Source organism: Balaenoptera ricei, chromosome 6 (assembly GCF_028023285.1).
Source record: "Balaenoptera ricei isolate mBalRic1 chromosome 6, mBalRic1.hap2, whole genome shotgun sequence".
In the NCBI taxonomy this organism is placed as follows: Eukaryota; Metazoa; Chordata; class Mammalia; order Artiodactyla; family Balaenopteridae; genus Balaenoptera; species Balaenoptera ricei.
The window spans coordinates 74,114,276-74,141,520 of NC_082644.1; the positions used below are offsets into that span (position 1 = coordinate 74,114,276).

Consider the following 27,245-nt stretch of genomic DNA (forward strand, 5'->3'; position numbering starts at 1 on the left):
TGGGCTTTTCAGGGGTGACGACATATACTCTACCGGCCACTGTTGCCCATAAATAAAGATCTGGCTGCGGGCGATGTCGACTCTGTTCCAGGCTAAAGCTAAGCTCAGTTGGTCTGGGGCCGAGGCATTGGCTCCTGTGTGTAGATAAGTAGGAGAGAAGAATGAGAGAGAGAAAACAGCACTCAGTTATTATACCAAGAAGACCCACTCCATCGCTCTCCCATCCACCCCCTCTTCCTGGAGAGCAGACTTGGCTGTACAGCAGGGGTTCTCATACTTGGCCCTATTGCCATTTTGAGCAGGATAATTATCATGTCCTATATATTGTAGAATATTTAGCAGCATCTCAGGACCCAGTAGATGCCAATAGCACCTCCCCCACCAAGCCATGACAATCAAAAATATCTCCAGACATTGCCAAACGCCCCCAGGAGTGAAGGGAGACAATATTAACCCGACTGCTGCTCTACAGCTCTGCTAGTCAAGGTGTGGTTCACAGGGCAGCAGCAGCAGCATCACCTGGGCACTTATTAGAAAGGCAGGATCCCAGGCCCCACCCCAGACCTACTAAATCAGAATCTGTATTTCAACAAGATCCCAGGTGATTCCTATACATGTTGAAGTTTGAGAAGCCTGCTCTACAACACATTTTGTTTCTGCTGGCCAATCACTGGTTTCAAGGCATCATTTGAATTATATATTGCATGGTGATGGTGCCCTTGTCAAGAAAGTGAGCCAGGGGGCTTCCCTGGTGGTGCAGTGGTTGAGAATCTGCCTACCAATGCAGGGGACACGGGTTCGGGCCCTGGTCTGGGAAGATCCCACACGCCGCGGAGCAACTGGGCCCGTGAGCCACAACTACTGAGGCTGCGCGTCTGGAGCCTGTGCTCCGCAACAAGAGAGGCCGCGATAGTGAGAGGCCTGCACACCACGATGAGGAGTGGCCCTGCTTGCCGCAACTAGAGAAAGCCCTCGCACAGAAACGAAGACCCAACACAGTCATAAATTAATCAATTAATTAATTAATTAAAAAAAAAAAAAGAAAGTGAGCCAGCTTTAACACTCTATTGAAAAAGAGTTAAGAAGATCTTTTAAGAGAAAGGCAAACAAATGGCTGAGGTTTACTTCGATTTGTGAGTAGAAACCACGGAACAATTTTTCAGTTTCCCATTATTCTCCAGACTCTGTCGCTAGATCTGCACTGTCTACGTGTGGCTATTTAAATCTAAACTAATTAAAATTAAATTAAAACTTTAATTCCTCACTCATAGTAGCCACATTTCAAGTGCTCAATAGTCGCACGTGACTGGTGGCCTTTGAATTGGACAGTGCAAGTACAGAACAGTTCCATCAACACAGAGACGGTTTACTGGGACAGAGCTGGTCTAAATCAATGTATCCTGTCCATAAATGCAACCTGCCAAGCAGCGGGATGTGAGATTGAGAATGAAGAGAAAAATGGGCTACAGTCAGAGGATCTGAGTCTGCCATTTCACTGCTGTGTGGCACTGGACCTCTCTAAGCCACTGTTTTATCATCTGTAAAATGGGGACAATAAAAGTTATCCTGTTTACCCAGCTGAGATGTGAGACTGAAATGGGATTATATAAATGAACTCACACGTGAACAGGGTTATTTCAATTCATCAATATCCTTGGTGTACTGAGCAAGAGACATCCCTAAATATTTGCCAGACTTCATGCTGCTGGATGTCCCACCACCAGGGGAGCAGGATAAAGAGAGGACACTCTTTCCTGCATCAGATGTTTTCGAATGGCAAAGTATTAGGCACATCCACATGTTATCATATGTAATGTCTCAAATAATCCTGGGAATTTGGTCTTACTGTCTCCATTTGACAGACGATACTGAGGTCCAGAGAGGTTAAAGATCAAACAGCTACTAACAGAGGGTAAACAGAATAAGCATTCATTATGTCAGAGGTGAGATTCAGACTCAGAGAGTTTTCCCTTCATTTTGTCCCTGCTGATTCTGATGTTTGTGAAGGAAGGAGGGACAGAAAATGCTGATGCTGCCCATTCCTCTGGGTTCTTCATCAGTGGAAGCCCAAAGCAAGGAGCTGGGGATATGGCTGCTGTATCAGTGATTCCCAATCTCTGCTGTACATTAGAATCACCTGGGAAGCTTTTAAAATATCCCGGTGCCCAGGTTGCACCTCAAACCAATTGTATCACGGTGCCTTGGGTGGCAAGCCAGGCGCAGATAGTTTTTAAGATCTCCAGGTGTTTTCGATGTGCAGCAGAGTTTGGGGACCACTGTGCCACATGTTTCTTTCCTCTGCTTACCCTTACCTCTTCTCTCTGGGCTTTGAGATAATGATGTGAACAATTAGGTAAGTGAAGTGTTCTCTAGATGACCCCTTCTCAAATTTGAGCATGCATAAGAATAATCTGGAGAGCTTTTTAAAACACAGATTCTTGGGCCCCACCTCCAAAGATTCTGATTCAGTACATCTGGGGTGGGACCTGAGTTTCTGTATTTCTAACAAGCTCCCAGGTAGTGCTGAGGCTGATGATCTAGGGCCACCCTTTGAATAACAAGGCCCTAGAGAGCTGTGGTGCTATGTTCCCTTCATAGGTCAAAGAGCATTTCTGATTCTGGTGTCCAGATATTGATGGGTTCAGTATAAACCACATACCTGTAGTAAATTAATTAGGAATTAAATTAATTGGAATGATAAATATTAATTCAGTTTACATAGGGATTTTTCCATTAAGAAAAGTATTTCTTGTCTCCTCAGACAACAGCAGGGACTGCAAGCTCATACCAGGGTAACTGACATACATAAATGATAAATAGGAACGTGTCAGAATGTACTGTCAACATTTTGAAGGAGAATGAAAAGTGAAGGCTCACTGGAGTTGCATTTGGAAAGGTAGCACTTTATGCTAACTTCCAGCTAAGGAAGCTTAGCTGCCCTATTGGTCCTTGCTGACCTGCTGTAATGGTTTAATCATTCCCTTTGCCATTTGTATGCCACAAATTTGTATGTCACCCAAGTCAATAGTAGCCACACAAATCTGAACAAGAACACATAGCAGAAAGCAGTCATTGAGGTCAATGTGAACTGCCTGAATGTAATTAGGTAAGTGTCAAATGAAAGCACGAAACTGATGAGTCTTGACTTTTCAAAAATTGAAAATATATCACTCAAGATTGGTGCTGGGTGACAGTTCGAATCAGTGGTTCTCAACTAGGGTAACCAACCATCCTAGTTTGCCTGGTATAGTCACCGTGTTAGCAGTGAAATTTCTGAATCCTGGGAGACCCCTCAGTCCTGCACAAACCTGGATGGCTGGTCACCCTATTCTCAACTGTGGTGGAACATTGAAATTTCCTGGAAAATTTAAAATATACTCATGCCTGGGATGTATCCTCAGAGACTCTGATTTAACTGGTCCTGAGCACTGCAGTTTTAAAAGTTTCTTAACAGCTTTTAAGAACTAGAGATTCTTAACAGCTTTTAAGAACTAGAGGTTCTTAACCTCATTTACACATTAGAATTGTGAAGACAAGGTTAAGAACCTCGAGTCTAGATATTATATGGTCATTCATTCACTCATTTATTTATTTATGTATACATTCAAAGATATTGACCTCATGCCTTCTCATATGGCAGGCGCTATGACAGTATGAAGACCAAGGTGAATAAGACAAAATCCTTTGTCTTTTGAGAGCTTACATTCTAGAGAAGGAGAGAGGTCTGTAATTAAATACACTATTTCATGCAATCATTCATTTATTTGCTCAATAGATATTTATTGAATACCTTCGGTGCCAGGAACTGTTTTAGCACTGAATGTCTGGTGGTGAACAAGATAGCTAAGGTCACTCTTCACATAGCTTACTACTTACTTCTACTAGTGGAGGAGTGGCACTCAGAAAATAAATGAATAAATGAATTAATAAACAGTATACTTTCAGAACGTGTAAGTGCTATGAAGGAGCAGTGTCATTCCCAGGATATATGGGACCTGTGTCTATATAAAAAATTTGAGTCATTCCAAATCAAAGTGGCAGCAACATTCTGGCAACCCATTTCATATGATCCCAGGACAAAAGTATTGTGCCAGTCAGCTGGAGTGATCTGCTGGCCAGGCTGCCCTCCTGAAACCAAGGCTGGACATGGAGCCACTGGATAACCTCATAGCACAAGTCTGGGAATACTTTGGGGCATCTGGTTGATCCCGTGTGGGAAACAGAAGTTTCAAAAATGCCCTGAAGTATTGAAATGGGTCTGGGGTCTATGCAGGTCCTGGTGTCAGCTCAGTCCCTGCCCTCCCCAGCATATGGTACTACAGCCCTAGCTGGTGTGGGATCCCAGGTGGCCATGGAGAAGGCCCTTGAAAGCAAAGGTCTAAGGATGGTACTGATAATGATCAGGGTGGTGGAGCTGCTCTGTTAAAATGAGTGAACAGGAGACCCCCCCCCCCGAGAGAAACACTTGAACCGAGATCTAAATGATTAGAAAAAGCCATCGTGTGAAGAAGTGGGGGGAAAACATTCTGGGAAGAGGAAACATCAAGTGCAAAGGTCCTGACGTAGAAATGAAAACAAGTAGGTATAAGACATTAAAATATGGTTTTATTATTTCCTCTTTCTGCAGGTAATCTTCCCTGCATAAGTAATGGCCACACTTGGTTTTATGGGATTAGTTCACTAGACAAATGAGAGGAAGAAAAGTGTTCTAGCAAAGAGAATCATATATGCAAAGATTGGGGAGTTAAATAACTCAGTGAATTTGGAAAATTCATGGGAAGATATTGAAGATTCAGTGCTTGGGGTATAGTGTGAGTTAGAAGCAGAGAGAGATGAAGCTAGAATAGAAAGACTTATAAATGATATGGAAGAGTTTTGTTTTTTCCTGAAGTCATGAGGAAACCACTGGAGGACTCTGTCTCAGAAACAACGCAGTCAGATTTATGACTTAGGAAAATCACTAGAGCAGTGTGAAGGATGGATTGGAAGAGCAGTGGACTGGAGAAGCAGTTAGGAAAGTTCTGCAGCATTCTAGGAAAGGGAAAATGAGCACCTGAAGAAGCAGCTTGGATGGAGAAAGCAAAGTTGATAGCCTTGGGTGAGATTTAAAGTGGGGAGCAAGAGAGAAAGAGAAGTCAAATGTGATCCCCTGTCTCCAGCTTGGGAACCCAACTGAGATTGGCAATGCAAGATAAAACAAGCATTTGGGGACAGAAAAATTTCATTCTTTAAGATGTTGAGCTTAAATGCCTGTGGTATGTCCAGGTGGGAATGACCAGAGGCCACTAGATATTGAGGTCTGGGGCAGGGGAGGGGTCAGGCCTGGAGATACAGATTTGGGAAACATTAGCATGAAGGTGACAAGAAGAAGAGAGCAGAAGATGGGTAAGTGAAAAACCAATACTTAAAAAGTATGAAAGCAAAGCAAATCTTTAGAAAGAAAGCACACACACACACAAAAACAGAGAGATAGGAAGAGAACTGGAGATCATGGTGTCCTAAACTATGGAAAGAGAGGTTCTCAAGAAAGAGGGTATGGTCAATAGGGCAAATTCTGCAAAAAGAGCAAGTGAAAAGACTGGTCTTCCTTCTTCACAACTCTTCTCATTACTGAGCACCAGCTTATGCATCTATTAGTTTATTACTTATTTCCTTCACCAGAATGTAAACTGCAAGAGGTCAGGGACTGAGTCTTCTTTATTCACTGTTGTATTCTTAGAGTCCAAAACAGTGCTTGGCACATAATAGGTGTTTAATAACTATTTGTTGAATGAATAAATGAACCCAAAAGTGTGCACTGGATTTGGCAATTAAGAAGTCCTTGATGAAAACAGTGTGTGTACTGTCAGCAGAGTACGGGAATGGAAGCATGTCTCCTAACTCTTCCCTCAAGGAAAGTGTGATCTAATAAGAATGGAGGTGGAATGGAATAAAAGGAGAGATATGACAAGTATACAAATCACTGTATCAAAGAACAAAGTGGTAAGTTCTGTAGAAGCTATACACATAAGTCTAGAGCACTTCCTGTCAGTTAAGTCAGAGCAACTTTAAGGAGGAAGTAGAATTTTCTGAGAGATGGGGAAGGATGAGGGAGACTTGAACAAATGGAGTTTGTGGTAGGCTGAGTGATGCCCCCATCTCTCAAAGATGTCAATGTCCTGATCCTGGGAACCAGTGAAGCTGTTACTTTATATGGCAGAAAAATTTTGTTGCTGTAATTAAGATTTTGAAATGGGGAGATTGTCCTGGATTACCTGATGGGCCAAATGCAATGTAATCACAAGAGTCCTTAGAAGAGGAACATAGGGGGATCAAAGTAGTAGTAGGACATGTGAAAATGAAAGCAACAGGGTGGATTGATGCAAGGTAAGAGCCAGAAGTCAAGGAATGTAGGCAGCCTCTGGAAGCTGAAAACGGCAAGGACATGATTCTCCTCTGAAGCCTCTAGAAGGAATATAACCCTGCTAACACCTTAATTTTAGACTTCTGGTCTCCAGAATTATGAGTAAATTTTTGTTATTTTAAGCCACTAAGTTTGTGGTAATTTGTTATGGTACCAATTCTCAAACTTTAATGTGCATATCATTTACCTGGGGATCTTGTTTAAATGGTGATTCTGATTCAGTTGGTCTGGGGTGGGCTCCTAATCATGTTTCTCTAGACAGCAAGCATTAATTAGTTTTCTATTGCAATCATGATAAAATTAAGTGCATGTACCCTTTCTCCCTTTCCTCCACCATTCAATTTTAGAATATAAGATTGTATTTTTAGTGTTTTACTCTGTGCTGTCAAATATGTTTATATTTCTTTTACTAATACTTGAATTGTGTCTTAAATTATGTTCCTTAGGCAAAAGGCATAGATATAATAATGGGCAAAAAGCCTACCAACTTTACCTTCACCCTTTTTCCTCCTGTTAATTTTTGTTGTTGTTATGTAAATGGCAAGTAACATTTACATTCTGTTCTGTTACTCAAATTCCCATTTTTATTTTAAATCTTAGTTCTATTAGATTCTAGTATCAATGCTCACAATTAGTGATTTTACCAACGAAGCATCTCTTGGTTGGTAGCTTGAATTCTCCAATAGTTTTTTTCAAGAGGAACTTAAGGGAACAATACTGCCAGAGTTCTCGACTGTTTTAAACTGTTTTGTTTCGCTTTTTCAGTAGTCATTGTAGCTGAATGACATTGGTTCAGTATAAAATCTGTTCCTCAATGGACTCCTGGCATTGAATGTTACTGTAAGAAGGTCTGAGGCCAGCTTGATTTTCACCTCATAAAAGACTTGATTACTTTTCCTGGTGGCCCAAAGTATCTTTTATTTTTCTTTGACGTTCAGTAACTTTACTAGGATTTTAAGTGTGGGTGTTGAGGATTCTGAATCCATTTTTTTCCTAGCATAACGTGGCCCTTTCAATATCCAGGTCAAAGTTTTAAAAAATTTGAATAAAAATTCTTAAATTATATTTTTAAATTATGTAATTATATTTCAAAATATTTGCTCTGATCCGTTATTTTGGTTGTCTTCTTTGGAGTCACCAAGTATGTTTATGTTGGATCTCTTTTCTATCTTCTATAAATATAACTTCTCTTTAATCCCAATTAACTCTGTTTCATTTCATTTTTGTTTATTTTCCTCATTTCTACTCTTTGTGTCCTGCGCTGGGTTTTTCACAATGTGTATTTGATCTTGTACCATTTTCCATTTCTTCTGCAATTCTGTGATAATTTTATTTTTTCCCCCTTTACTTTATTCCTGAGTGCTATTCACATTTTATCTCCTCTTGCTGCCTCACCTACTCTTACCTGAACTTTGGTATTCCAACTCTGAAGTATTTCTTCATAGGTAAGTGCTTCATTGAGATTTAATTTTTTTAAAGTTCATGGTAAAGTATTTACTCATAATGTTCATCTGTTCCCTGGAAACATTTTTATAGAGTATTAGTCTTCTGTGAATACATTTTGCTCTTTTGTTATTTTTTTCTTAGAATAAATCTGTGTGCTAATTCCTTTTTTATTTTTTACCATTTAGTGAGTTGGGTTATAATGGGCCCAGGGTAGCATTCCAGGCTAGTTATTACTCACAGCTGGAAGGTTTTCTTCCCAGCTACCATGAAGGAAAACTCTCTCCTGCAAACATGGCTTATCTGAATAATTCCATATGTGGCTCACCTCCTCTACTTATATGTACTAAGTCAGGAACAGGAGGGTCTCCTGCCACCATCCAACTCCCTCTTGTTCTTGCACATGCTGTTCCAGACAAAGGAGAGAACTTTGTACCTTAGGGTGTTCCTCACATCTAGGAATTACATTTTTGTTGGTGCTTTCTGAGGACTGTCACTGCTGGTTTCTCTCTCCTCAGCTTTCACCCTTTCCTCCTACAGATGTCCCACATATACAAATATTTTGGAATTTTTCCTAGTTTACCAAAAATGGAGTTTGCTTGCTGTTGTCTTCCTTTTTCATTATTGATTTTTGAAGCTTTCTAGGAAGAGAAAGATACATTTATGTTGCCATGTCTATACTGGAAATCCTGAAGGATTTTGTAGGTAGAAGAGTGTTTTGATCAGATCTTTGCACTAGTAGTATTCCTCTAACTGAAGCATAGAAGATGGATAGGAATATGTTCAACAAGAAGCAGGAAGATCCCTTAAGAGGCCACTGCAATAATTCAGATCAAAAGTCCTGAAGGTCTAATGATGCTGAGCAAGGAGGGAAAAGAAGGGATAGACATAAAGGAAATTATGGTGGTAAAAATGCCCAGAATTAGCAAGAATTTGCTCGAACAAAGGGAGGAAGAACTTGATGAAGGCTCTGAACCTTGACAGCCAAAAGGATGGCTGTTATATGAACATAAATGGTAGAAATCAGCTTTTTGGGCAAAGAATTTATTTTCATTTATTTATATTTATTTTTATGATAATTAATTTGATTGAATTTGACTACCAAGGGAGTTATCCAGTAGGCAATTAGAAAAGGGAGCAGGGAGGGAAGCTAGGGTTGGAGGTGAGTCTGGAGGTTATTCATGCAGATGTGCTGTTTAAAGTTATGGTACTTTTAAAGTTTGACAGAGGCAGAGTGAAGAAGTAAGAGAGTTTAATGAAAGAAACAAAGGAGTAGTCAGAAAGGCAGAATATTCAGTATCTCTGACACCAATGAAAAATAAAAATAATTGCCATCATACATACAATTACATGCTAGGCATTTTACATGTATTATCTCATTTAATGCTCACAAAGATCTGTACAGTGAATATCTTTATCCCCAGTTTGCAGATCAGAAAACGGAGGCTCAAAAATTTTGTGAGTAGAATATGTAGCTAAGCTTTTTGAGATTTTCAGAACTATAGTACTTACTTTCTAAGGAATTAAGTGGGCTCCTGGAAGTTGTAAAAAAATGAGAAAGCAGAAAATGGCTGTCTTCCCCATATAAAGAACTTTAGAAAACATCTTGTCAACATGTAGCTTCATGTCATGAAACGAACATATTTCCAACAAAATTGGAGAAGGTAGGGGCAAAACTGTGTTGAGTATCTGTCTACTCTTTCTTACCTTGATTTTGAAGGATCTCTACTCACTAAATGTTATTCATAGTACTTACTACTAAAATCATTTTTAACTTATTTTTTAAAATAGATTTTCTTACTTTGGGGGATCAGAAACAAGATGACCTTGTTATATTTATGATATGACAGTGAAAAAAGCTTTTTAAAGTATACTCAAATAGATTCTATTTTATTCAAATTTTTATTCCCAGTCCAAAACACTTTGTGAGCCCCTCTTATGGGTCAAGAACTGTTGGTTGAACTAAACTGAACACAATGTATTAACCCTCAAAAATTCCATCCCTCTTTCTTTAGGACATACCATATAAACCACCCGAGAAAATAAAGACATGATGCTGCTCAGCCTTTGGAATAATTTTGAATCTGTCACTGTCAGTATGAGCTGAAAACAAAACATTGTGTAACATGTTTTAAGCATTATTATAAGTCCTGTGTTAACAGTTTGTGTGTATCCTGCTCTGATTTTGAAACACATATGTATGTAGATAGAGAAGTGGGCATAAATTTTGTTAAATAAAGCAACTATAAAATTTTAAAAAAAGAAAAGAAAATAGAGGCTCAGAGAGGTGGATTAACTTGTAGAATGAGGCTTTAAATTGAGGCCTTCCCTCAAAATAAAAAAGAGTTGCAGTAAGAAGAGGATAAAGACGACATCATCAAGTCACTGAAAGCTGTGTGAATAAATTGGCTGGGAAAGAATATGGAATGCAAGAATTTGCAGAGTGAGTAAGTGAGTCAAGAATTTAGAGTGAGTGGAGGGTGAGGAATGCTGGTAGAAAGGCAGGCTACCTTTCAGAGTTTGATGGTTAAGATGAGAAAAGGAGGATGCTTCCTTGAGGGTCCTGGTGGAGAGGAGCCAGGTCTTCTTAGGTGACAAGTACCTGGAGCGTATTTATCGCAGAAGGGAAAAAGCCACTGGTGAGGGAGGCATTGAAAATGTAAAAGGAAAGAGCAAGTGCGTGATGGTTGAGATCCTGGCAAATGGACGCCAGGGAGTAGTTGGTTTTAGCAAAGAGGGGTCTTCAGGCAGAGGAGGAAAAGCAATGAGGCTGAGTGAAGAAACATATTCATGAGAGGAAAAGAAGGGAGCTTAGATGAACCTAAATATTGTAAGTTAAGTAAGAGGGGATACCATCTGCTGGGAGTGAGAGGAAGTGGGGACTTGAAGGAAGGAACAGGGAGAATGTGTCTGAGGCTGAGGCTTAAAGTATGAAGCAGTTTTGGAGCACAGTTAGAGCCCACTTGAGGTAAGGCATCCCAAATGTCATGGCACCAATGGGTACGTGTTGCAGGCAATATTTATTTAGGGACTTGAGCATTACTATTAGGGAAAGTTATGTTTTGTTTTGTTTTTTATTACCCTGAGGGTCACTAAACACTTCAATGGGTTGTAAATAGAGCTGTGGACCCTCTTTGGGAGAGTTTCCAAATAAAAAAGTTGGGTGAGTCATTTGACCTGGATAGTTAAGCATGATCTTGCTTGATGGACTGGGTGGTAGGGGGAGAGGGCAGGAGGTACTGACCTTGCAAGGTCTTAGTAGTGCGTTGATTCTGTGATATATAGGATGATGCAGCCCATCCCTAATTAATTGAGGAACATTTCTTCTTGCTGGGATCTTTGGGCCTTTCCTTGTCTTATCTAAAGAACCTTGCCTGGATTAAATATTCTTCTCAGGAATTCTATTCATTTCTATCAATTTACTTTACTGCTAAGTTTTGCAACTAAATGCAGTAAGTCAGTGAAAACCCATCCATCCATTCATTTAAAGACTTCAGATTCTCTACCTACATGAAAACCACAAAGGTGGAAGGAAAGTAGTTGAAAGGCCCTGCCATGTGACTTGGTTGCTAGGATACACCTTCAGTTATCTCTCAGAGCAGAGACATGACCTAGCCTTGTGAACCTCTCTTAGGAATGCAGCTGCTATGTTGAGAAAAAACAAATTAAAGGCTTGAAACACACACATATAAAGTATGTGAGGTCTGTGGATAATTATTTTTTGCTCTATTTTCTTACCTTGAATGATAACTATCTCCTCTTGGTAAAAATCACTTCAGGTAGACTCCCAGGAGAAAGTTAAAAGGAATCAGGAAAAATTGGATTAACTTTAGCTGAAGAAATTCAGATTTGGCTTGTAAGAGAAAACCCAGACAGCTGAGTGAAAGAGCCCTTTGTGGGGAGATGGAGTTTTCTTTCTTGGTTTATCTTTAGTAAATAAGAAAGATAATAATAACTAATATTTCTTTCATGCTTAGCTTGTGCCAGGCACTGTTTCTAAGTGTTAATGTATTGAATTCTCACAACAAGCTCTGAGGTGCCATTATCCTCATTTTACAGATGAGGAAACCGAGGCACAGAAACTTGTCCAAGGTGAGATGGCTAAGAGGTTCAGAGATGAGATTCAAACTCAGGCAATCTGGTTTTAAGAGCTGAAATTTTTTTTTTTCTGATCATAGAAATTTAGAACATCATACCTACAACAAAAAGGGAAGGAGGCAAACAGGTTTTTGCTTCCTTTATCACAAAATAACCCACATTGCATTAATGAAGTAAGCCAGGATATTCTCTAATGCCCTATGATTAGGTCCAAAATTGACAGTAAAATGTTACCTAAAATTCACATATCAGCTTCTTTAATTATTATTATGATTATTAGTCAAGCCATTTGGGCTTGAGGTTTTATTTGTTTATTAAAAACATCTTCCCCCAGTTTTACTGAGATATAATTGACATAAAATGTTGTATTAGTTTTAGGTGTACAATATAAATTTTGTTAACATCTATCACCTCACATAGTTACAAATTTTTTTCTTGTGATGAGAACTTTTAAGATCTATTCTATTAGCAACTTTCAGATATAAAATACAGCATTGTTAACTAAAGTCACCATGCTATACATTACCTCCCAAGAACTTACTTATAACTGGAAGTTTGTACCTTTTGACCTCATACACCCATTTCACCTACCCCCACCTCCCACTCCTTGCTGAAATTCTTGATGTCTTCATTTCACTGCATCTAGGGGCTGCCTTTAGAGAAGAGAGCTGGATCCCCAGCTGTTTTCATTTACTCAACAGATTTTTATTGAATTCCAGTTCTCCATCAGCCTTTCTTTTAGGCCCTGGGGAAAACAAGGTTGAACCAAATTTTCTACTCTCAAAGGAAAAAAAAAAAATATATATATATATATATATACATATATATATATATATAAAATAAATATAAATATAAATAAAATAAATATATATGCAATCTCCCGAGTCCTCCTTTGGATTCTATTATTGAGTCTCTTATTTTGGATAGAGTCCTTAGATGACTACCTAAGAGTCTATGCCAGTTTTTGAAGTGACCCAAAATGAATTCAGTGTTCTTCATTTCCTTTGGAACAGAAAAGATTGTCCTAAATTGGGCTCCATCCACTCTACCCTACCAGCTCCATTCATTTCAATTATCCCATCTCTACTGCCACCCCTTCCTGATAGTCATAAATAGGAGTTCTCCATTTGAAAGTCTCATGCTGAAACGGAGCAGGACCCTATGGTCCTTTCCCCACCACGTCCACTGCCTGCCTTTCATCTGTAGAAAAACTTTAGTCAAAGAATAAATTTAATCAGAGAAGTGAGAAAATGCAGAAGCAAAGGAAAACAGTCAAACAGGACAAAATAATAAAAATTTAGTCATTAAGGGACTTCCCTGGTGGCGCAGTGGTTAAGAATCCGCCTGCCAATGCAGGGGACATGGGTTCGAACCCTGGTCCGGGAAGATACCACATGCAACTAAGCAACTAAGCCCGTGTGCCACAACTACTGAGCCTGCACTCTAGAGCCCGCGAGCCACAACTACTGAAGCCCATGTGCCTAGAGCCCGTGTTCTGCAACAAAGAAAGCCACCGCAATAAGAAGCCCACACACCGCAACAAAGAGTAGACACCGCTCGCCGCAACTAGAGAAAGCCCACGCACAGCAACAAAGATCCAAAGTAGCCAAAAGTAAATAAATAAATTTATTAAAAAAGAAAAGTTTAGTCATTAAGCAAAGTTAAGGACCTTTAGTTCCTCCTCAAGGGCTATGAATAATATTCTGAGCCATGTCCTATGAGCTGTTTTGTAGATACTAAAACCCCCACCAGGTGGAAGAAGTGAACTACATGATGACCAGGATGTAGCATGACATAAGCTGCCACAATTCTGAGAATTGGCCTCAAAGAAATGGGAACAAACTGACCGGGAACTGAAGACTAACTGTACTGAAAACAATCAAGATGACGCTGATCAGACCACCACACGACCAACTTCAAGATGACTGGCAGAGCTGACTGTGCTGTTTCTGCATGTGGCCCCCTCCCTCCGCCCATAAAAGCTCTTGCCCACTGATTGTCAGTTGCAAGGAGTTGGCCTTTGGGCACGACTCCACCCTCCCCCACAGTTGCTGGCCTCAGAAATAAAGCAAACTTTCCTTTCCACCAGCCTTGCCTCTTTATCGGCTTCAGAGGGATGAGCAGCCTGACCCCACTTTTGGTAACAAGATTGTAAAAGTGAATACTTACAGAACAGTGACTTAGGTGATATTTTTGTAAAAGGATTCTCTTTTGCAAAAGGACTTATTCTCTCCTTAATTAGGAATTTACAAGTGTGTCTAAAGTATGATACAGTTCAAAAGATACAATTTACAAATACATTTTAAGGAAGGTACTGATTGGATAAAATGATGCACACTTGTACAGGCAAAAGAAACCCTGTTCGGACATTCTTATATCCTGTTTATTTGGAGGCTCTGATTTTCAGTCTTAATAAGACTTTTTTAAAAAGTATCTTCTTCTTACAGACTCACAGACTTGGGAGAGCAAACTTGTGGTTGCCACAGGGGAAGGACAGGGGGACGGATGGACTGGGAGTTTGGCATTGACATGTACACACTGCTATATTTAAAATAGGTAGCCAACGGGGACCTACTGTATAGCACAGGGAATGCTGCTCAATGTTCTGTGACAACCTAAATGGGAAAATAATTTGAAAAAGAAAACAAACAAACAAGTATCTTCTTCTTGATTTTAAATTCCTCTGAAAAAATAATTGGCATACTATTTATTTTGGATTTCTCTAGGCTGTTTATTCAATATAATAGGCTTAGTATTCTGAACTGCAGAGGTGCATTTCAAATGCTGCCTCTATAATAAAACTTCCCCTGGACACACAGTCTCTTTCATTTGCACTTTTTTAGCATTTTGTTTACGTTTTACACTGGGGTCTGTACTCTACCATATTTTAAGACTTTGAAGACTTTGCAGCACTTAAGATAATGCCTTATAGTAGGTGCCCCAGCGATTAGGTTGTTTATCCTTGATATTACCTGGGGGGGCTTGGAAACGTTACTTATCCTCCCAAGACCGAGTTTCTTCACGTAAAACAAAGTCAACAAGATCTCCCTCAAGGGACTGAGGATTAAATAGAATAACAGATGAAAAAATTGTTTTGTAAAATTAAAGCACTGTGCAAATATTTTGAGTGTCTTACACGTTCCCGACAATAAATTTACCAGGTTAAAAATACTATTTTAATAATTTTATCAGGTTAATAATGCCATTGCCATGTAGACACTCCTAGATGGAGAACAATTACCACACAGAATACCAACTGTATAGTGAAACAGTAATTCTCAGTAATTACTGAGAACAGTAATTCTCAGAAATAAGTACTGAGGTCCCTAAATTATCAAGGGCTCATATATATGTCAGAGTTGCCAATGGGTGTTAAGAGTGGTTTTACAAAAAAAGGATCTTCCAGTCTCCTCACTGGAGGATGAAGACCCCAGCCACCAGCACGCTGGGAACCAAGTGGAGGGCGAAGGGCTGGGGTCTCAGCATCTGATATCTATTAATTTATTTAGCACCCCCATTGTCAGTTCTATAGCCTAGCCCTCACCTTGCACCTGGTGTCTCCTGGTGCAGAGAATATGCTTTACCCTCTTCAGAGAATAAATCTTTGCTTTTTGATTGGAGAGGGTTTTGGAGTGTAGGGGAGTCTAGGGGAGTGGATATGGCATTCTGGCTACTTCTTTAAAAAGACTCCGTGTACCCCACCTTTCTGGGCCTTTTGAGCATTTTGAAGTGTAAGTCAGCTTGGTATCAGCTTAGTATTCAGTTTTCTTTGGTATGTTATTTTCCATTCTTACATTGGCTTTTCATCTTCCAGGTCTAGAAATGGCTTACACCACTTCTGATCACATCCCTTTGGTCGAAGCACAGTCACATGGTCCCAACCTCTCTGGAAGGAAGGCTAGGATATTTAATCTTCAGTGTGCAAGAAGAGAAATCAGTGTGGTGAACACAAAATATTGTTTCTGCTCCAACACAAAATATTGTTTCTGCTCCAACAACAAAAATATTTTAATAAATAACCATCTACTCTTGTTTTAGAGGGATTCAGTGGGACTAATAATAGTAGATCCACGTATTCAGTGGACCATATTTAACTAGGAATCTGTATTTTTTTTTTTTATACATCAAGGAAAGTTTAGCCACCATTTATTGTTCAGAACATGTGAAAAATGGGGGTAGTCCTTAATATCTGATCCTGGCCATAGAGGCTTAGGATGCAGACCAAGTGTTCTGGACTCAAATAACTTGAGTTCATGTCCAGACTCCATCAATTTCTAGCTGTGTGACCTTGGCCAAGGCAGCCTGCTGTGCCTCAGTTTCCTCAAGTGTAAAATGGCTAATACTGATAGTACCTGCCCCATTGGAATAGTGTGAGAATTAAATTAGTTAATGCTTGTACTATAGTAAATGCCATATTAGTTGTTATTGTTACATGTTTTACTATTGTTATCACTATTACTTTTGTTATTAATGTAAACTATTCATTTTGGAATCATGCTCTTACCAATCTGCATGGTTATGTAATTCAGAATATTCAATAATTGATTTAACTGATGGCTGATTCATTGCTCTCAGGCAAGTCAAGGAAGAAAAGGTACAATTCTACAGCACTGCTGGGCAGTCGGCAGTGATGATGTCTTCACAAGCTGAGAGCTGCTCAGGAGCTTTGGGTTCGCAATTAGCTTAATGTGCACATGGCATTGTTCCCGTGCCAATCCTGAGGCATGAGGGAGCTGCAGAGTGAAAGGTGTTTACCTTTTGTGTAACAAGAGGCCAAGGATGACCACATCTGCCACCAGCACTGGCTGCATGATGCAGGGAAGGAGTAACAGACCCGGACATCTGCAGACCTGGATTCCAGTTCCCCTTTGTCTGAACATCAGCAGAGGCCTCTCCCTACCCTAGACCTTTACGGTTCTATCCAGCTGTGTAGTTCTACAATGAGACAATCTTATGGACATGGTCATAATCTTGAAAATCTGCTAGAAATGGCCCGTCCACGGCTGCAGACCTGGGGACCGACGTTCACAGTTCTTGCAAGCATTTGAGCCTCCTACACATTGTAACTTTTACTGCTGGTGATTATGGCCCTGGAGCAAAGAACATCATACTCTCATCTTCTGATTAGAGACATAAGTCCAAGCCCCACTCTCTCACTTACTACCTACATCAAAGGAGCTGAAGAATCACTCTCTCCTATGCGTTGGAACAGAACTCTGCTTAGGAAGGAGGCTGTCTTTGTTTGTAAAAATACCCTGCAAAGCTGCTTAGGGTAGATGAGCCCTTCAGGGCCAGGGCCAAAATGTCAGAGAACAGGGATGAAATGCTCTGTTTGAAGGACTTTGCTTTACTCTTAGAGGGGAGCATGAAGAAGAGAACAGTGGGAGAAGAGGGGGAGAAGACTGTGAGACAGTGTGACATTGGGGAAGTCAAGGGTGAAGGATCCATGGGAAGTCCCTGTGTGAAATAGCCAAAGGACGTCAACATTGGAGATGCCTGCTGTGCAATTAGAAGCTATGTGCATTATTGAGAAGTAAACTTCTCTTCCATCCCTACCTACTTTTTTAGAAAAGTCTACTATGTCTGTTAAAAGCTTTGTGTAAGTGAATTTTGTTTTTTGTTTTGAAATTGTGGCAAGGCTGAGTTTTACATTTTGCGTTCTGTGATGAGAAACAGAAATATCACACGTGGAATCAGGAACCTGAAGGCAGGGGTGACCAAGAGAACTTACATCTTTCAGGAGTTTGCAGAAATCCTGGGGAGGATGTGGAATTTGCATTACTGTGGATCACTGAGTTGAAAGGCTGGAGTCCACCTCAGTGAACTCTCCAGGGGTAAGGAGGCCCAGTTTATGTCTAGGTTGTTTATATGACTTTAGCCAGTGACTGATGGGCTTGGGACTAAACTTCACTTCTTTCAATCAGTGGACATTTATTGAATGCTTAGCGTATGTCAAGCATTTTTCCTGGTATTGGGATATGAAGGCAAAGAAGACATAATACTTTTCTTCTGGAAACTTCCTAATTGGAAGGTGGGTGTTGTAATCAGGATGATCACTCTTCCCAGTTTACCTGGACATTCTTGGTTCATTCTACTTGTTCTGTCATAATTATCTATACCTCCCACTTTCATGCCCCAGAAGGCCCAGTTTGGAGATAAATAAACTGGCAACCATTCCACAGAGTTGTTATAAAGATTAGATGATAAAATTTACGTGAAAATGCTTTGTGAATTGTAAAACATTACACAAATAGAAAGATTAAGAGATTTAAGTTCTTTTATTGCATTCTCCTATTAGAGACAAACAGAAGTGTCCAAAATTGCTCTCTACCATGGTCTCTATTATTGCTCTGAGATCTACTTGGATATGCAAGAAAATAAACTTGCCAGAAAATTAACTTCATTTTAAGGCAGCTTAGCATGTGCTCAACCATTTTCAAGATTAAATTTCTTTTTGTGGTCTGTCTGTTCCTTTACATGTATGCTCAAGGGTTTTGTTGTTGTTTTTCAAATTTATGTGTCCTTTCAAAATTAACATTTTATGATGCTGTTGGATTTTGGACATGGGGGGCATCCTAATCCCCTAGGAATTTTTAAAGCCTGTCTTAGAAGGGGAAGAGTATCAACGCATTAAGTGCTCAGTATTTACCATGAAGAAGGCAGAGTGCCTGCCCTCAGAGAGCTTCCAGTGTAACCATCTCATGCGGCCCTTTTAAACCAACCCACATGAGAAAGGTACAATTTCCTTTTTCACAGTTAAGGGAACTGAGGCATACAGAGGTTAAATAACTTGGTCAATTCTACAGCCAGCAAAGAACTAGGAGATATATACATACATACATATATATATATATATATATATATATATATATATATATATATATATATATATGTATATATCTCATCTTATCCCAAAGCCTGTTGATCATTTATTCACGCATCCAACAAATATAACATATTGAATACTGACGGTGTGCCAGGCACTGTGTATATGTGTATATCATCATGAGTAAAACGGATGTGGTCCCTGTCCTCATTTCTAGTTTGGCATCATCATCATCATGATCTGTCCAACCATCATTTATTAAACAGAACTTTCCAGGTACTGTTAAGTGCTTTACTTGCATTATTAATTACAATTGTTACAATGACTGTAAGTGAGGTATGATAATTATCTCAGTTTTACAGATTGGGAAACCAAGCCTCAATGAAGTAAAGCAATTTGTTCAATCAGGGAGTAGCGATGCTTTGAGTATGGCTGTAATTCTTAACATTATAAGGCCCTTTACTAGTGGTCTCACTGTGGTAAGTACTATTCTGAGGGGTTGGGGTGGTAGTGGAGGATGGGGTGGATGGTGTCTAGTGGGGAAAGCCTGGGACGATTTGGTCTTCCCAGAATCATTTTTTCCTAAGGGATAGACTTTGGTCTTGGGGAAAAAGTGTTAAGAATGTAATCTCCTTTAAAATTTTTGGCAGAAATAATCAAGTACAGACAATTAAAATTGAAAAGGGTAATAATGATTATAGTAATAAATAACAATATATAGTAAATAATATTCATAAATTGCATATTTAGGTCTACCTAAAGTGAACTGTATGAGAATGCCTTGGGAGAATGTCTGAACCCTGATTAGTATTCATTTGACCTAGTTCCCATTTTTGTCTGCTGAGTGAAGAATTTATTCCACTAAGGTGCACGAGGTGCCAGCATGTGAGGTAAATCTGACACTCTTTGACCCTCAGTACTTCTTTTAATACAACTGCAGAGACGTGTATATTTTTTAGTTGCTTTTGGTCTTCTCAGCACTCTTTCCTCCTCTACTTTCTGGCTACAGAACCTCTTTTATGTGTTGTTGGGAATCTATAACTCTGAGACTCAGGTGAAGCTGATCCCATCTTGTATTTCATGCTTATAGGGATTCTCCCATCTTCTTTGCCACGGTGATGAATTCAGGGATGGGCACTGAACCAAGGCAAGCAAATCCAAATGCTCCCTGGGACTTCTCATTGTAAGTACGAGGAAAGATGGCTCTTTTGAATTGGGGTTTGCTCAGTGGATTGGATGTGAGCTTGGCACTGCTGATTGCTGTTTTGCATAACAAGTGTACAGACTAACGTCTAAGAAATGGAGTATAGACCCTGATGACACCATTTGAGTCCTGCATGCTACTCTGCCTGAACTCATTTTACCCGCAGACTTCCTGGCTGTGTGAACCATTTTATTTCTTTTTGTTTGAACTAGGTTGAACTGTGTTTCTGTCACATGTAACTAAAAAAATTCCTGGTTAAGTCAATATTTCACCAGAGGTCTAATCTTTAAAAATAAAACAAGTGTCAGACTATACTTTTTCTTCCATTACATTAGGTTAAATTGTGGGCATTCTAGTTTCATCATTAAGATATTGTGTGTGCAGCTAAGATCATCTGGCAGCTGAGGGCCCTGGTAAGTGTTCTGATAGTTTTAAGGAAGTAGATGTCCTGATCTGTTATCATTCGGATACCCCTGGAGTCAAAGGGGCAAATGCCTGAAATCTCTGTGGCAGTGTAGAGCCAAGAAATCCTGGATGCCCCAAAGACTCATACATGTATGTAAAGAAAACAACAGAAGTGAGGAGACCTGAGTTTAAGCCTTGGCTCTGCCACTGATTTGCCTAATGATCTTGAATGTCTTTTAGACTCTTTGGCCTCAATTTCCAAGTTTGTAAAATGCAAGGGAGTAGCAAGGTGAAAGAGGGTATTGTGGCTTCAGGGTGGCTTTGGGATGAAGTAATAATAAGAGGCCAGTAGGAGACATAGGTCTGGGGGGCCCATGCTAAGGTTCTAATGCTCATAGCCAATCTGCTCCGTGACATCTAAGTTAAAGATTTGGCTAAAGAGGTAAAATGAACCATCAGGAAACAAGTGCATTTGGGGGAGCCTGATTTACAGTCAAAGGACACAAGGAAGATTAAAAGTGGTCTTATACAGAGAAGGGCTTAATAATACTTTTGTTAAGAAAATACACTGTAAAAAATACTGGGTGAATTTTATCTCTACCTGAAATATTTCACTGTTCTCCCACAGTTTACCCCCTATGCCCTTTTAAACCTAAAATAAATATGCCACACATTTCGACTCTGGAGATATCTTTTGGACAAAATTTCATCTATTTCCATTGCATAATATTTAATAACTTTGCACTGCATATAAACGATGAAAGTGTCAACATGAATGTCTCTTTTTTTTGGCCTTAATAAAGCTATCTAAACAGTTCTGGGTTAAAAAAAAACAATATTAAAAAGAAAGCAATCATGCATGTGTTATATTAAGCTGCCTACACACAGAAAAAAGGGTGGGAAAGATGGAACACATAATTAGAAATAATTTTTTAATTTTCAAAGCAGAGCCACAGTAAATTCCCATAAAACCTATTCATTAATCATCCAAGTTTAAGCAAAGACAGCTTCTCAGTAAACATTCTAGGGTGTTAGTTACTTATGAAATGTATCTGGTGCAGAGAATTATTGGACAGAAACTACTTTAGAATATATGTCAAAATTTTTGTTTTATCAAGGATTAAATTAAGCCATTTAAAAATGAGTTATTTAGCAAGACTAATTGTGTATTGATATCAGTACTAGTTTGTGACAATAATTCTGCATTTTCTGGTTAATAGAGTTGGAGGGGCATGCATTCAGAAGTAGTTTAAAAACATTAGATTTTACCCACTTTTATTTCAAATTTAGGGTTTTTTTAAAAGATATAGTTTTAAAGGAAAATGACTCTGAAAACAGTGATTTTCATTGTTTTGTATGATCTAATCTAATCAATAGCATTCTTACTAGAAATTTTTTCTAAAGTTAGAACATATTGACTTTCTTTTGGCATTTGAATTTTTATTGTAAACTTTCTTCTTTATAGTTTGAACAAATTAACAAATACATATCTTAAAAAGAGTTTTTCTTCCTCTGCTTAAGAATAGGTAAGTAATTAGTTAGTCTATTAATTACTGATAGCATTAATTATGTCTGAAGAAGTGAACTGTATAAAATAAAATGGTAATTATCTCTGAAATGATTGTATAAGTCCATAGGACATTTATTTCCTACGAATTGTTTTCTGTTAGTTCTGTATTCATTACATGTCTTAGATTCCCCAGTGGTATTTTTAATCGTTTCTTACATCAGTAGTGATCAGCTATTATCCATGCCTATGTGATTTATATAGATTCTTTATATTAAATACTGCCTACGCATGTTATAGTACTTTGATCATATATGTACTTGACTTGTACAGTTAATCCCATAAGAGGCTTTTTCCTTTTTTTGTCACTTTGACATGAAAGAAGTGTGGAGTTTTCTTGGCTACAGTATGTCTCCTCCTCAGATACATAATATATGATAGCATAAATTTCTTATTTTTCCCTTAACATTTAAAAAACCCAACAAACTAAAGTCCATACTTTATTAAGATTTTCCTAGTTTTAACCTAATGCCCCTTTTTTCTGCTCAAGAATATTATCCAGGAAACCACATTACATTTAGATGTCATGTCTCCTTAGGCTCCTCAGGGCTAGGACAATTTCTGAGACTACCCTTGTTTTTGATGATTTTGACATTTTTGAGGAGGAATATATTATTTTTGCACTCTCTTTTAAAATACCTTCCAGAAAAAGAAATAAGCAATAAAAGTTATTCTCTCTTTATGCCACAGGTGAACTTCTTTACCAATGAAGATTAAACCCAAAGAAAAAGAATTCCTCATTTACGGAGGATAGCTATAATCACATATTACACTTCAGTGCATGTACAGAAGTGAAAGAGTATACACCTACACGATTTAACCTCCAAGGTGTATGAGAAAAGACGAAAAAAATTGGAGTAATTTTATGCACAGAAAGGGTCAAGGGACCACTTACAATAACTTCATCTACTATGAGTAGATGTTTTCTGGCTTCATTGAGCCTGGAGCAAGAGGTTTATACTGCTGCATGAGGGATGCAGATAGGATAAGGTGACCAACAGAGCAGGTTGATAAGCACTGGATAGTTTATTAAGGCAAGTCTGGGGCCCTTTCCAGTGGAAATCTCTGGTTGCTATGATTAGGCCCTGAAGATGCTTTGTGGCTCAACCCATGCATGGTTCCTTAATTCTTCTGCATGTATATATTCTTTAGTTCGTTAGAATGAAATGCTTTAGTTCATTAGAATGAAATGCTCAACTTGGGACACACGATACACTTCATCGGATTGTGAACTTCCGAAATGTGATCAAGATCTTGAATGAATGTGCACATGTACCTTTGGGAATGAATGGAGAGGATAGACAGTTTCTAGTATCAAAGGGGTCACACGTGGTACAGTGAAGAACTAGACCTACTTTGGATCTAAGTCCAGCCTTATCAATTAGCATAGTAACCTTGAGCAAGTTACTTAAGCTCTTGTAGCTCCACTTACTCTATCTGTAAAATGGGGATTAAAAATAGCTCTAATGTGATGTAGTTGTTGGAGTAATTAATGTTTACAGTATTTGTAAAAAGCTTAGCACTTAGCATAGTGGCTGCCACATGATGGGTACTCAAGAAACTATTAATAGTGGAATAAGGGTAGGTAGAATGGAACTTAGATTACAATGGCTGCTATTCTGAGTTTAAAATTTGGGATGCTGAGTCTACCACTGAATCACTGAGTAATCCATTCATTCCTTCATTTATTCAACAAAAATTGATTAAATGCTACTGTTTGTGCTAAGAAAGCAGTAATGGACAGGACACATTCTCTGCCCTCGCAGGGCTTATAGTCTAATGGAGACTTACAAACAGGCAGTAATCAGCCATGTGATAAATGCTGCAGCAGGCATAAACTATGGGGCTTAGCGGGAATGTAGGAGATAGCTCTAACCCAGAACCACAGTCAACAAGGTTTGTGGTTTTGTTTTTTCTTATTGTTCCTGTTTTCACTTCAGTGCTAAACAGAGGCAATTTCCTTTTGTTTATTTTAATAGTGAAAATTATTAGTTAAATGTAATATACCTATTAAGGGACATTAAGGGCAGAATCTGATCTGCAGAGCCTGGAGGAAAATGGTCTTTTCCTGGATATGGTTCCAAGGATAAGGACCTCTTTATGATATTAGGACTAGAAAACAGGACAAATGCCCACCTTATAAAGGAAAATCATACAACCCAGGGCATTTCTATTCTTATCTGAACTTCTAGGAAGCTTAAATTTAATGCTCAATTATAACAAATACAGTAGCCCAATTTTTTTGTTTTATTTCTTTCTCCCTTCTTCTCAATGGTTTTGATTTTCATTTTTAATGTATTATAATATCTCCATATCTATCTATCTATCTATCTATCTATCTATCATCTATGCCATATCAAATGGTTTTTGAAAGTAGGCAGGGTAATAATTATTAACTAACCTTAGTAACTTAGTTTCTTACATATTACATTAGCCTTTTAATTAATATATTTTTATGATTCAATGGACACGGATGAATTGCAGTACATTTAAATTTCATGAAATTGAGTCACACTGTAAGAGGTCTATTATAGGGGAATTTAATAGCATTAAGAATGTCTTACAACAGAGGCCCTTATGTTATCAATAATTAGATGTGTCATGGTATCATTTGGAATTATATCCAACTCTTAGGAGACATAAGGTTACTGTGTTAATCCATTTAAATTATTTTTGCACTCTCTGGACGTAGAAAATCTTTACCTTTAAGCAAAGCTGTCAGGATGGCTAAATCAATGTCCTGGTGTCCTTCTGATCCCATCCGAAACACCGTAATCTGAAATTTGAGACAAGGTGACCATTAGCAATGCATTTTTTCTCTCAAGAGAAATTAAATCAATGAGACCATATTTGAACACAGACTATCTTAATATCTATAAGGTAGATTCTTAACCACAGGGAAAGCATGCATAGCAAGAATTCAATTAGAGGGGCCTGCAACTCATTAAGAGGAAGATGCCTCAGTAGCCTCCAAACAGAAACCAACTTAGATAATTCATTGATTATGGTTACAATCTCTGAAACAAGAGACCAAAGAAAATGTCCCCTTCTACCATTTCAGTTTTAGAATTAAAACTTGCCAGATTTGCAAAAATGTGTAAGCCATAATTTAAACTATGAGTTGAGAAATTGTTTAAAAATAGCTAGTTAGTATGCCCTTCAGTGAGTGGCCCCACTATGTATGCATGTGTGCCCGTGTGTGTTTTTGTGTATATGCACGTGTGCAATATAGCCATCACTACACTCTCTCCTCAGCAATAGTTATTCAAGGGTTTCAATATTGTGATGCCTCTAGATCCTTCAGTCCTCTCAATAACCTTAAACCTTCTTGAGAATGACTTAGCAGTATCCAGGTTGTAAGAATGAAAAAGCAGACAATAAAATAACATTTTTTCCTCTTAAATCTGGGAAGAAAAGTATTCTCTGGGGATGAATGATGGGGAGGAGAGTACAGATGTAGCAATGAAGGGTTAATACATGTTGGATTAATATGAAGTCCCCACATCATGCTTAACGATAATGAAGATTTTTTTTTCCAAGTCAGATGGAAGCTACATAAGGAAGCCAAAAGGTTATTTGAATATATACATTGGTTGAATTACTACTGTACTCAACTACTTCAGACTTCAAGTTTCTTTATCTGTAAAATGGGAAAATAATAGGGCTTCCCTGTTTCTAACCACATAGGAAGTAAACTTTGTAGGATTTGCTCATGTATAATTCTAAGTTTTGCCACCATGAAGAGAACAGGCACCTAGAATCACAGACTGTTAAACTGTCAGTTGCCTTAGAAATCCTCTAGTCCACTATCCAGAGACAGAGTAACTTGCTTATGGTCAGCATCAAGTTAGAAGAACAGCTGTGACTGGAATCAAGAACAGAGATGAGAGGCAGTTCTTCTCTGTTCTGAACTCAGAAGTGCCTTAATTGGGAAGAAAACTTCACGTCTACTGGAGAAAGAACCAAGGGGCAGAAGTGGAATTTTGGCTAAATCTTCAACTTTTTAAGCCAGGGCTGGCTAGGGTTTGAAAGGTATTACCGTGTGCTGAGCTGGTAGCAAGCTGCGGACTACCAGGATAACATCTCTCATTGTTTTAGAAGAATTCAGAAATTAGGCATCAAACGGAATTCCTTAAACATCTGACCTACTTGTTCTGCAGATGCCTAAATTTCACTGCCTAATTAGAGATCCCATTTCAGATGCAAATTCTTCCAAGGTAGCAAATAGATAAATTTACCCTGAAATATAAGATTATCAGGTTTTCTTAGGAACAGCTTTGAGGAGGGGAAAGGAAGGTTTACAGTGTGGAGCTGCTAAAGGATTTCAGGGTGGGGGTGGTGGAGATGCAGATATGTGTGCTGCTGTTTGTCCAGGAGCCTGAAATAGCATAGTACTCTGGGGCTTCACAGATTTTCTGGAAAACTGGTGTGGAGGGGATGGCTGTCCACCTGTCTGTGGCACCCCATCCCCATGGTGTGCTTAGACTGAAGGACCTAAGGATCCTAGAAAGAGGGAGAGGAAGCACCAAAGGGAGGCTGGAGGATCCAAAGATGAAATTTATTTCATAATTTTCCCTTGAGTTGACCTGAGATATTATGTCTCCACTACTCTAAACTTTTAAATTTGAAATTAAAATTTAAAAAATATCAATTACTCAATTTATATGTCTTTCTCAGAAAAAAAGAAAAGTCAAACAAGAAAATCAGAGTCGTCTTCTCCTACCACCCCTGGTGTTGGCAAAGATGCAGAGGATTTTTGCGTCTATGTTCATCAGTGATATGGGCCTATAGTTTTTTTTTTGTGACATCTTTGTCTGGTTTTGGTATCAGGGTGATGGTGGCCTCGTAGAATGAGTTTGGGAGTGTTCCTCCCTCTGCTATATTTTGGAAGAGTTAGAGAAGGATAGGTGTTTGTTAGCTCTTCTCTAAATGTTTGATAGAATTTGCCTGTGAAGCCATCTGGTCCTGGGCTTTTTTGTTTGTTGGAAGATTTTTAATCACAGTTTCAATTTCAGTGCTTGTGACTGGTCTCTTTATATTTTCTACTTCTTCCTGGTTCAGTCTCGGAAGGTTGTGCTTTTCTAAGAATGTGTCCATTTCTTCCATTTTATTGGCATATAGCTGCTTGTAGTAATCTCTCATGATCCTTTGTACTTCTGCAGTGTCAATTGTTACTTCTCCTTTTTCATTTCTAATTCTATTGATTTGAGTCTTCTCCCTTTTTTTCTTGATGAGTCTGGCTAATGGTTTATCAATTTTGTTTATCTTCTCAAAGAACCAGCTTTTAGTTTTATTGATC

The 27,245-nt window shown here is 38.7% G+C and overlaps 1 protein-coding gene across 12 annotated transcripts in view; it reads right to left on the reverse strand.

Moving 5' to 3' along the window:
* Positions 1-27,245, reverse strand: part of TRPM3 (transient receptor potential cation channel subfamily M member 3) — a 941,238-nt gene that overhangs the window by 103,892 nt on the left and 810,101 nt on the right. For all 12 annotated transcript variants that reach the window (XR_009503681.1, XM_059924893.1, XM_059924892.1 and 9 more), the window contains 2 exons: positions 24,650-24,722; positions 34-134 (listed from right to left, as the gene is read on the reverse strand). Coding sequence is in view for 11 of the 12 variants with exons in the window: in XM_059924893.1 (XP_059780876.1) it covers positions 34-134; positions 24,650-24,722 (174 nt within the window). In the remaining variant the exon portion in view is untranslated. The remainder of the gene's footprint in view (positions 1-33; positions 135-24,649; positions 24,723-27,245) is intronic.